This window comes from Musca vetustissima, unplaced genomic scaffold, assembly GCF_032173495.1.
Source record: "Musca vetustissima isolate MV318-11 ecotype Yass unplaced genomic scaffold, APGP_CSIRO_Mvet_v1 utg190302, whole genome shotgun sequence".
Lineage (NCBI taxonomy): Eukaryota > Metazoa > Arthropoda > Insecta > Diptera > Muscidae > Musca > Musca vetustissima.
Window position 1 is genome coordinate 38,301 of NW_026883796.1, and position 11,603 is coordinate 49,903.

General features: G+C 35.0%; 1 protein-coding gene across 1 annotated transcript; it reads right to left on the reverse strand.

Moving 5' to 3' along the window:
- Positions 1–723: 723 nt before the first annotated feature.
- On the reverse strand, positions 724–11,599 carry LOC133330803 (plasma membrane calcium-transporting ATPase 1-like; the record flags this gene model as incomplete). The annotated part of the gene is made up of 12 exons (XM_061539210.1): positions 724–932; positions 1,000–1,211; positions 1,430–1,628; positions 1,694–2,007; positions 4,423–4,510; positions 4,571–5,015; positions 5,078–5,319; positions 5,380–5,622; positions 7,058–7,467; positions 10,881–11,091; positions 11,161–11,447; positions 11,518–11,599. Coding segments are annotated over 12 exons (2,901 nt in total), but the record flags the coding sequence as incomplete, so codon positions are not given.
- Between the last annotated feature and the right edge of the window lie 4 nt (positions 11,600–11,603).

Consider the following 11,603-nt stretch of genomic DNA (forward strand, 5'->3'; position numbering starts at 1 on the left):
TAGCTTCTGGGATTTTTTTTCTGTAGCAAAAAATCGAAATCTCTGTTTCTGAGGTTTTTTCTATAGCTCCTTATCTTTTGTGATTTTTTAAGGTTTTAACTTTTAAAGACAGCTTCAGGTTCGCCTTTTGAAACGGATGGCCCTCAGAATGTTTGTTTCTATAGCAAAAAATACATCTAAAATTTTTTTCTATAGAGTTTTTCTTTTTGGCAAATTAAGGTCCTCCCCTTAGGTTCTATACCTACCCCTCATATAGTTGAAAAATGAATCTTAATAAATAAAAAATAAATTCACTTTATTTGAACATTTAAACATTTGAACATTTGCTTTAATGAATAACATGATGAGAAAAAATTTTACTATTTTTCTGCTTTCTTTCTTTTTCCTTCTTTCTTGGGGTTTTTTGTTTTTGTTTTAGCTTAATGTATAGAGTAGAGAGAAGAGAGTATGACTGGTTGGGTTTTGTTTTTTTGTTTTAGGTTAAATTTTAATAATATTTTTGTTTAGGTTATCTTCTGCTTCTTGGGTTCCATGCTTTAAGTTTTTTTTCTTTAAATAGGTTGTTTTTCTTTGTGATATTAATTTCAGGTCCAGAATTTGAAAATTTCTTCTTTGTTAGATTTTCTTTTGTGAATGCGGCGGAGGATGTTGGTTGCACCTTGTCGTCGTTCTTCTTGGGGGGTTCTGTTGGGTTTTTATTTCCATCTTCTTCTTAGTTATTTGGATTGTTGGTTTGTGCGTGAGTTTGAGGGGGTCGCAGATGTTCACGACGTCGATGATGATACCATCTTTTCGAATCTCTTGGTAGGCAGTGATGTGATGAGTTGTCCCCACACTAGGGTGCCCAGACCAAAGAATATACACCACAACCATTGATCGAGCGAGAGAGCTTTTGTGGAGAAGGCCATTTTGCCGTATTGGACAATTATGACCTGCAAGGAGAAAGAGAAGAGAGTTAGATTGGATCTCCTATTTCTGTTTTTGGGGTTATGTTTTTACCTGTGATACAACAGTGGCGATCCAAATGCTGTAGAAAATGGGATTTGTAAAGAATCCCTCCAGGACATTACGCTGTCCATGGATTTTGCGTGCATTGATTTCATTGAACAATGTCATCATGACAAAAGTGTTGAAAATAATTGTGAAATGTTGAGTGGGACCGGCTGATAAGGGTTGGCCGCGGCCCGATTCAATATCCAAAATCCAATCACCTGGGAAAAGAGGACGAAAAAAATTAATATCTCACTTTAAAATATGCTAAGCTTGGGAGGACTCAAATTTTTCTACAGAAAAATAGCCTCAGGAACAGGGTTTTTCTGCAGAACAAATTAGTTTTGTGGAGAAAAAACAACAGCCTCGGAATGTAAGGTCTCGATTTTTTCTCTATTAATTTTAAAAGAGGAGGTAAAAAAAAAATATTTTTACTTACCCACAAACAATAGACCGAAAATAATCACCAATTGATAGAATGCCTGACCCAAAATATTCTTTAACATGGTGGCAGAAATCAGCGGTTTCGTACGGCCATAGGGTTTACGCAGCAACAAGTCGGGAGTGGGCATTTCTGTGGCCAAAGCCAAAGAGGCCAGGGTGTCCATAATCAAGTTGACCCACAACATTTGAACGGCCTGAAAAAGAAAGGAAACCATTATCAGAAATTGCATTCGAAATTCATTTCATTTTCCCCGCTTACCTTCAATGGCGAATCTTGCACAGCACAGGCACCAATGAACGCCACAATAACAGCCACCACATTTACGGTCAATTGGAATTGCAAGAATTTCGATATCGAATCGTAAACGTTACGACCCCACATAACAGCCTTAACAATACTGCTAAAGTTATCATCGGTTAAAATGATATCGGAAGCCTCTTTAGCAACATCGGTACCAGCAATACCCATGGCAAAACCAACATCAGCCTTCTTCAAAGCCGGACCATCATTTGTACCGTCACCAGTGACGGCTACAACTTCACGATTGTCACTTACAGTACTGTCAATAATACCTGGAAATAGAGAGAGAGAGAGGTGAAATAGAATTTAGATTAAAGGTAAAATTAAATAAAAAGACAAAATGAAACAGTAACCTGAGAAGCTGATGTCCCTATTTTTTCCGTAGAAAAAAAAAATTGTCTGAATCATTGGAGACCGATAATTGTTAAGCTAATTAATTTTTGTTCTCAATAAATCTTATATAGACGACGTGATGACAGCCCCAATAAACGGAACGATAATCTACTACGGATTTTTTCCAAAGAGGATCAAAATTTGTCCTAAGAAAAAAACCTCAGAAGTTAAGGCCCGATTGTTCCCAAGCAAACCCCTTCAAGCGGAGTATCGTTTTTTTAACAGACGGATACAGAGAAGCGATTTATTTCTTAAAACCCACCGGAAGGTGGCAAAGTATCTTGTATGGAAAAGTTCTAAGCAATCGACCATTTCCTAAAAAGAAATAGCCCTAGAAGCCGATTGGAAACCTAATCAATTTTTATTCTCAATAAATCTGTTAAAGACGAGGTCAAGACATTCCTTATACACTAAGGAACAATATACTCTATGGACAAAAAACATTCAGAATCAAAGAATCGTTTTTTTTTTCCAAGGAGGACCGAAATTGTCCTAAGAACGAAAATCTCAGAAGCTTGAATCCGATTGTTCCCAAACAAACCCCCTATAGCGGAATTTGTTGTCAAAAGACGAATACTGAGGAACGATTTTTTCCCAAAACCCCCGGAAGCAGAAAAAAAGTCATCAAAATCCATCATATGCAAAAATGTTCAGCCACCGAAGTTTTCCTAAAAAATAGCCTCAGAAGCCGATTAGAAAGCTATTCAATTTTTGTTCTCAATAAATCTGTTAAAGTCAAGGTTAAGTTATTACTTATAGACGAGCTGAAGGGAGATTCAATATACGACGAGGAATATAAAGTAAGGAACGATTTACTCCTACGAAAAAAAACCTTCGGAATCATAGGAATTTTCCAGAGAACAAAATTTGCCATATGGAAAAAATCAGAACCTATAGTCATTGTTTCAGCAGAGAATTGTCAGAGGGACGCTGAGCACCTATTTTTTCCCAGAAAAAATCCCGGAGACTGAAAAGATCCATAGAAACTGATAATCAAATTTTCCTATAGAAATCAAGCAGCTGAGGATCATAATTTTCCTCCGCAAACAGGCGTTTTCCTGTTTTCAATTTTTGTTCTCAATAAATCTGATCAGAGATGGTCTTATAGACTTGCTAAAATGGGTTCTTATAGACCAGCTGAATTGAATTTTAATATAGCAGCTATGACGGCTGTTTAGAGGCCAGTTGATGCGGATGACTTATATTCAGATCGATCCAATACGAACGAAAATCCGTAGCAAATATAGAAATTTCTACAGCATGAGTAGATGTGAATGGAAAAAATGTCCCTGGAAGGGGGAAAACACATTTTTGCATAGAGAAATAATTCTTCGAAGCTGAGGATAAAATTCTTATCATAGGCCCAATCGAAAAAAAATCAATTTTTGTTCTCAATAAATCTGATCATATGTAGGATTATATACTTGCGGACGTGGGTTCTTATAGACCAGTTGGATTGGATTTTAATAAACCAGCTATGGTGGATCTTTAGAGACCAGCTGAAGCTGAGGATTTATGTTCTGATCGGTCGAAGCAGAGAATTGATAAAAACAAAAATCCACAGCAACTATGGAAATTTCTTCAACATGAGTAGATGAGAATGGAAATGCAAAAATATTCGAAGGGTAAAACACATTTTTTGCACCGAGAAACAATTCTATGAAGCTGAGATCAAAATCTGAGCTTCATTAGATAAGCAAATCAATTGTTGTTCTCAATAAATCTGAATAAAGATGGTGTTATAGACCTGTTGAAGCGAATCTTTAATAACCTACTGAAGTAGACGACCTACCAGCAGCTCAAATGGATTCTTCCTCAAATTGATTGTTCCAACTGGTCTTATCGACCAGTTGAAAGTATTTTTTATGCCAGCTGAAGGGGTCCTTTATAGACCAATTAAAGGTTACCTTTATAGATCAACTGAGGGTGGTCTTTATAGAACAGATTTAACAGAAAAATCTAGAGAGAACATGTCTATTGGTTTTTTTTATTGAAATTATTCTAGAGACCTCAGATCTCTCTGTTTTTCAGTACAGAAGAAATTCTAGATAACCAGGTTTCGTTGTTTTTCTATGAAAAAAATTTAGAAATCACAGGTCTTTTGGTTTATCCACAGAAAAAAATATAAAGACCCAGGTCTTGGTTTTCAAAATGAAAAAAAATCTAAAGAACACAAGACTCTTGGTTTTTCTATAGACAAATATTCTGGACACCCTAGGTCTCATGCTTTTTTAGAGGCTTCTAAAGACGCCCAGATTTTAGGCTAATCAATTTTTGTTCTCAATAAATTTTACCTTTAACCAAATTATATTTATCCGTTGGGGAAGAACGAGCCAGGACACGCAATTTCGGCCACACTTTGTCGATTAAATGTTGTTGGATCTGAAAGAAAAAATAGGTATTAATTTTTGCAATTCCTCTTTCATAAAAAATAATCCTTACATTGCCATTATTATCACGAATACGACGATTAAATTCTTTACCCTCCAATATCAAGAAATCATCGCCCGGTTTCAAAATACCACACTTCGTGGCAATGGAACGTGCCGTATTAATATTATCACCGGTAACCATGCGCACGGTAATACCGGCACGTTGACATTTACGGATAGCCTCTGGTACCTCTGGACGGACAGGATCTTCAATACCCACCACACAGAGGCAGGTCAAATTGGACATAATACCAGCTTCATCATCCCAATTGGGTTCACGATCAATCGATACTTCGTTCATGGCAGCTTTACCGGGGACGAAATCACGATAGGCAATGCAAATTGTGCGCAGACCATCACAGGCCATGGGTTCGATTACCTCGCGGATCAAACGTTCTTGCATGTCGGGAGTGAAACGTTCCAAGACACCATTGTGACCGAAAATGTAGGTACATCTGGAGATAGAAAATTGATTAGAATTTGCAGAACAAATTTCGTGTATCTTTTGGAGACTTACTTAGTGAGCATAATTTCGGAAGCACCTTTACTAAATAGACGATAACCACCATTGCTTCTAGGAATCACAGTACCCATGCTCTTGCGCACCGAATTGAAGGTATAGACCCGAGTGAATTTATCTTCAGTGATTTCATCACGTATGGACTGATATTTAACACCCAGACCCTGGACAAAGCCCAATAGGGCACATTCGGTTTTGTTGCCCACCTGGGTGGGTAAATCTTCGGGTGTGGGACCGGGCTAAAAGAAAAAATATTTTTGAAAAATTATGGAATAAAAATCTTTGGTGTGCGGACTCACCATAATATTGGACGTATAGGCGGAATTAACCGAAATACCCTGGGTTATCAAATTGGCCACATTCTGTGGTATGTCGTTGTATTTCGGCAGGACTTTGCATAACTTTTCGCAAATATATGATTGAACAACGGTCATCCGATTTGTTGTCAGGGTACCAGTCTTATCGGAACAAATGGCAGTGGCATTACCCATGGTCTCGCAGGCATCCAAGTGACGGACCAAATTGTTGTCTTTCATCATTTTCTGGAAGAGACAGAGAGAGGAAAAATAAAGGTTATATTTTTTTGAAACTAGGGGTCTTGAGAATTATTTAAAGAAAAAAAGTGAATGGGCTCCTGCGTTTTTTTTTTTTATAGAAAAAAATTGAAGACCTGGGGTCTGGGTTTTTTCCTATAGAACAATTTCTATAGACTCCATTTCTCGTGGTTTTTCTGCAGACTTCTGGAGGCACGCGGATGTTTAGGCTAATCAATGTTTGTTCTCAATAAATAGTATCTTTAATGAACTGACCTGGTCTAAAATTTTTTTAATATATAAAAAATCCGGGTCTATAAAAAAATCCGACCTGGTGTTATTAGAATTCTTTTGTATAGAAAAAAACGAAGGTTCTTGAGATGTTTTTTTCGATAACAAAAAATCGAAAAGCTGTTTTTTGAAAAATTTTTATATAGAAAAAAATCGGACGTGGGTCTTGAGAAGTTTTTCTATGGAAAAAATCGGACCTGTGGTTCTGAGAATTTTTTTTTCGCCCGCATTTTTGGATAATTAATTTTTGTTCTCAATAAATCGTACCATTAAATTTTTCAATAGAAAAAATCCGACCTGAAGTTTTGAGAATTTGTTTCTATAGAAAAAAAATTAGACCTGGGGTCTTTAGAATTTTTTTCTATAGAAAAAAATCGAAGACTAGTGGTCTTGAGAATTTGTTTTCTATAGAAAAAAATCGGATCTGGGGTCTAGAAAATTTTTTTCAATAAAAAAATCGATAATCAATTTTTGTTCTCAATAAATTTTTATGTATAAAAATCGGACCTAGGCTCTGAAGAATTTTTTTATTGAAAATATATAGAAAAATCAATAAATGTTTATGTATGAAAATCTGACCTAGGGTCTGAAGAATTTTTTTCTATTGACAAAAATAGGACCTAGGTTCTGGAGAATTTTTATATATAGAAAAAAATTCGAAGATCTGGGGGTCTTGAGAATTTTTTTCTATAGAAAAAAATTCGAAGACCTGGTGTCTTGAGAGAAAAATCGGAACTGGGTTCCTGAGAATTTTTTCTATATAAAAAAACTGACGTGGGGTCGTGAGAATTTTTTTCTAAAGAAAAAAATCCGACCATAGGTCTTAAGAATTTTTTCCTATAGAAAAAATCGGAACTGGGTTCCTGAAAAATTCTCAAGACCCCAGATCGGTTGTTTTCATAGAAAAAATTCTCCAGACCCCAGTTCCGATTTTTTTCTACAGAAGAAGAATTTTTTTCTATTGACAAAAATAGGACCTAGGTTCTGGAGAATTTTTATCTAAAGAAAAAAATTCGAAGATCTGGGGTCATGAGAATTTTTTTCTATAGAAAAAATCGGCCTGGGGTCTTGTAAGTTTTTCTTATGAAAAAAATCGATCTGGGCTCTTGAGAAGTTTTTGGAATACTCTTAGGAATTTTTCTAAATCACTTACCTTAACCGAATAGGCCAACGACAGGGTAACAGCCAATGGCAAACCCTCCGGTACAGCCACCACCAAAACGGTCACACCAATAATCAGATGCTTGACGAAATGATTGGCATAGGTGTTCTTCCACTGCTTCTCTTCGATGACAAAGGTCTTGACACAGAACTGAATGACCAAAATGATGACCGTCAGGACGGCAATTGTAGAACCGGCATAACCAATTTGTATGGCCAACTTTGTCAATTTCGATTGTAGAACAGATTTTTCCTTCTTACCCTCGGATTCGGGTGCGGAACCGGTGGTACTCTGGACATGATTACCTTCTGTTTCAGACTTGAGACCATCTGAAATGTGAGGAATACTTTTGTTGGCTGGTGGAACTTGTTTCTCCACATCATCTTCTACTTCTTCAACAACTAAAAAAATTTCGTTTTGCGATTTTCGGGGTTGCAGGGGTGGTGTAGCAGGTGGAATTTTTCAGGGGGAGGTCGCGAATGGGGTAATTCATAAAATCAAATGAAATTAAATGAAAATAAAAAGAAATCAAATAAATAAAAATTATAAAAAAAATTAAATGCTTAAAATCTGAACATGAAGGACCCGGGAACCCATTAGGGTCCCCTATGGTTTAGAACTAGGGTTAGTTACTTTTTGAGGTTAGGGGAAATGTTCTATTTTTTGATTGGAAAAATAGGAAAATTTTACAAATGGTGTTTTTTGAGAACAAGCGTGGTAGAACAATTTTTTTTTCCGATTTTCAGGATCACTACTGACCCGTAATACCTAAGGTATTAGGGGTACACCTAATCATAATGTGATAGTTACTACAAGGTTCATTGACTCACAACCAGGCCTTCGAGAAGGACTTCAATTTTTTTTGCAAAGACCAAAGTTTGCGGCATTCCTTTGTTGTTGTTGTTGGGAGGCGAATAAGAAATTAATTTCAAAATTTTATAAATAAATTCCGCAAAATAATTGGATTTAGTTAAAAAAATGGAAAGGGGAAATTTTTTAATAAAAAGGGGTCCTATATTTTATTCAAAATTTAGATTTTTTTACATTTTAACACAATTCAGCTAAGCTGAATTGGGTCAAAATGCGATTACACCTCTCTAAAATCCTAAAACAATTAAAATTTACCAATTCACCTTAGCTGAATTGCAAAATAATGTAATTCAGCTAAGCTGAATTGACTACATTTTAACAAAAACCCTATATTACTATGATATAAGCCAAAAATTCCCCGAAAAACAGCTGCTGAATACAATTCAGCTAAGCTGAATACCATAAAAATTAAATTTTCAGACTTAAAATAGTCAAATTTCAAGGATTTTCTAAAATTCACCTTTGCTGAATTAGTCCCGAGACTGGATTTTCCTAAAAAATCCTCAAGTAATGAAAATTTTCCTACAATTTGCTAAATTTTGCTTTGCTGAATTGCAGAATAGTCTATTCAGCTAAGATGAATTGGTTTCATTTTAAGAAATACTCTATTTAAATATGATATAAAGCTTAAAAGTGCCACAAATTACCTGCTGAATACAATTCAGCTGCAAAATTTCGTCGAACTTTACAATTCAGCAAAGCTGAATACCTTTGTTAAAACGAAAAATACTTTTCTATATCGATTTTAAGACAATTCGAAACACTATCTTAAAATTCAGCTCAGCTGAATTTCAAAATATCGCAGAAATTTACAATTCGGAAAAGCTGAATAGCATGATAATTAAATTTTAATTGGATTTTTTAACAATTCCTAACATTATCTCACAATTCAGCTCAGCTGAATTTCATGATAGCCTAGAAATTCATAATTCAGCTAAGCTGAATACCTTCGTTATAACGAAAAATAACTTCTATATCGATTTTAAGACAAATCGAAACACCATCTCAAAATTCAGCACAGCTGAATTACAAAATATCATTGACAATTAAAATTCAGCGAAGCTAAATAGCTTCGTTTATGTGGAAATCAACTTCTATATTGACTTTTGACCATTTCCTTAAATTTTCTTACAATTCAGCTCAGCTGAATTACAAAATATCTCCGAAATTTACAATTCAGCAAGGAAGAATTGTTTTGTTATTACGAACAATCAACTTCTATATCGATTTTAAGACAATTTAAAACACTATGCCTAAATTCAGCACAGCTGAAATGAAATTCTAATTTAATTTTTGCCCATTCTCTAAGATTATCTCACAATTCAGCTCAGCTGAATTACAAATTATCATCGATATCTACAATTCAGCAAAGCTGAATACCTTTGTTAAAACAAAAAATCAATTTCTATATCAATTTTAAGACAACTCTAAATGCTTTCTCAAAATTCCGCTCAGCTAAATTACAAAATATCGCTGAAATTTACAATTCAGCCGAGCTGAATAGCTTGCTATTTGGGAAAATCAACTTCTAGTTTATTTTTTTTAACATTGTTTTATAATTCATTTATATCATCGAAATTTACAATTCAGCAAAGCCGAAAGCATTTGATTTGTAAGAAAATAATTTGTATGTTGAGCAAAGCTGAATTGCATAATATATATGAAAATCAACCTATAGTTTGATTTGTGATCAGATCCCTATCATATCTCACAATTCAGCTCAGCTGAATTACGAAATTCCGTCGAAATTTACAATTCAGCTCAGCTGAATTACAAACTACCGTCAAAATTTACAATTCAGCAAAAGTGAATAGCTTTATTTTTGTCAGAAAATAATTCCTATGTGAATTTTAATGCAATTCAGCTGTGCTGAATTACATTTTCCTTCCTATATTTACAATTCGGCAAAGCTGAATACATTAGTTTTTGTGAAAATAAACTTCTAGTTTGATTTTGGAGCGGGTCCTAATTAATTATTTCACAATTCAGCTCAGCTGAATTGCAAAATATCCACGAAATTTATTATTCAGCAACGCTGAATAGCTTTATTTTTTTCAGAAAACAATTCCTATGTGAATTTTAATACAATTCAGTTTTGCTGAATTACATTTTCCTCCTGAAATTTACAATTCAGCAAAGCTGAATAGCTTGGTTCATGTGAAAATAAACTTCTAGTTTAATATTTTAACGTTTCCGAATATTATTTTACAATTAAGCTCAGCTGAATTACAAAATATCTTCGAAATTTACAATTCAGCAAAGCTGAATAGCATTATTTTTGTCCAAAAATAACTCCTATGTCGTTTTTTATACAATTCAGCTTAGCTGAATTGCGAAAATTACAATTCAACAAAGCTGAATAACTTAGTTTATGTGCAAGTCAACTTTTAGAGTAATTTTTGACCATTTTCCAACTTTATCTCACAATTCAGCTCAGCTGAATTGCGAAATATCCTCAAAATTTACAATTCAGCAAAGCTGAATAGGTTTCTTTTTACTAGAAAATGTCTCCCAATCGTTTATAATTATATTCAACGTGGCTGAATTACAAAATATCGCCTATGTCTGCAATTCAGCAAAGGTGAATGTTTTGAAAATCTTCAAATCCTTAGATTTTTAGCTTAGCTGAATTGTAATTTTTGACCACACTTAATTGTGGTCCCTTTCAAACACACAGAGTTAGCTACAAAATTTTAAACAAAATTTACCTATAATCGCTTAAATAATTAAAAATAAATTATTTTTTTAGGTTAGTCACTTTTTGCTCTCAGTGTAAAATTAAAAACAAAAAAAATTGTTGTTGTTTAAACAAAAATTAAAAAAAAAAAACAAATATGAGAATAAAAGTTTCAGAAAAAAAAGAGATTAGTCAGTTACAGAGAACAGTTAAAAAGCTTATAAAGCTTCGAGAGAGAAAGAGGATATCCATCACATTCTCTCTTACCTTTTTTCAATTTCTTCTTTTTGCCTTGAGACTCTTCATCGGTGGCGCCCAACAGTGTCAAAATAATACCCGACTGGGAATTGACACCGACAGCGGTGACAACCATTTTGCCGCTACCCTCCATGACATGGGTGCCGGATAATACCATGGGATCGAATTCAACGCCTTTCTTGACGTGATCGGATTCGCCGGTCAACGACGATTCATCCACCTGGTGATGAAAAAAGAGAGAGATTTTATTATTTATCTTCATTAAGGAAAGAGAGGGAGAATTCTCTACCTTCAGGTCATTACTCTGTATGAGAATACCATCGGCCGGCAACAGATCACCATATTTCACTTGGGCAATATCACCAACCACAATATCTGTCACCGAGATCTGACACACCTCACCGCCACGAATAACGGAGAATTTGTGTTCACCCTCTATGCGATTTTGCAGGCCACGAAATTGTCGTTCTTTGGAGTAGTCATTGAAGGCTGTCACGAGGACGACCACAACGACGGATATTAAAATGGCCAGGCCTTCAATCCAGCCATAATGGTCATCTTCTTCTTCCAAAACAGCTGTAAGAGAGAAAAAGAGAAAATTTTTAGTAACGAACCACTTCGTGAGAAGGCGATGGGTCCAACTTACGAGCATCATCATCGGCGGGCTTATAAAACGATAGAATCAAGGAGACTATCGCAGCTACTTCTAAAATAATAAGGGTCACATCTTGC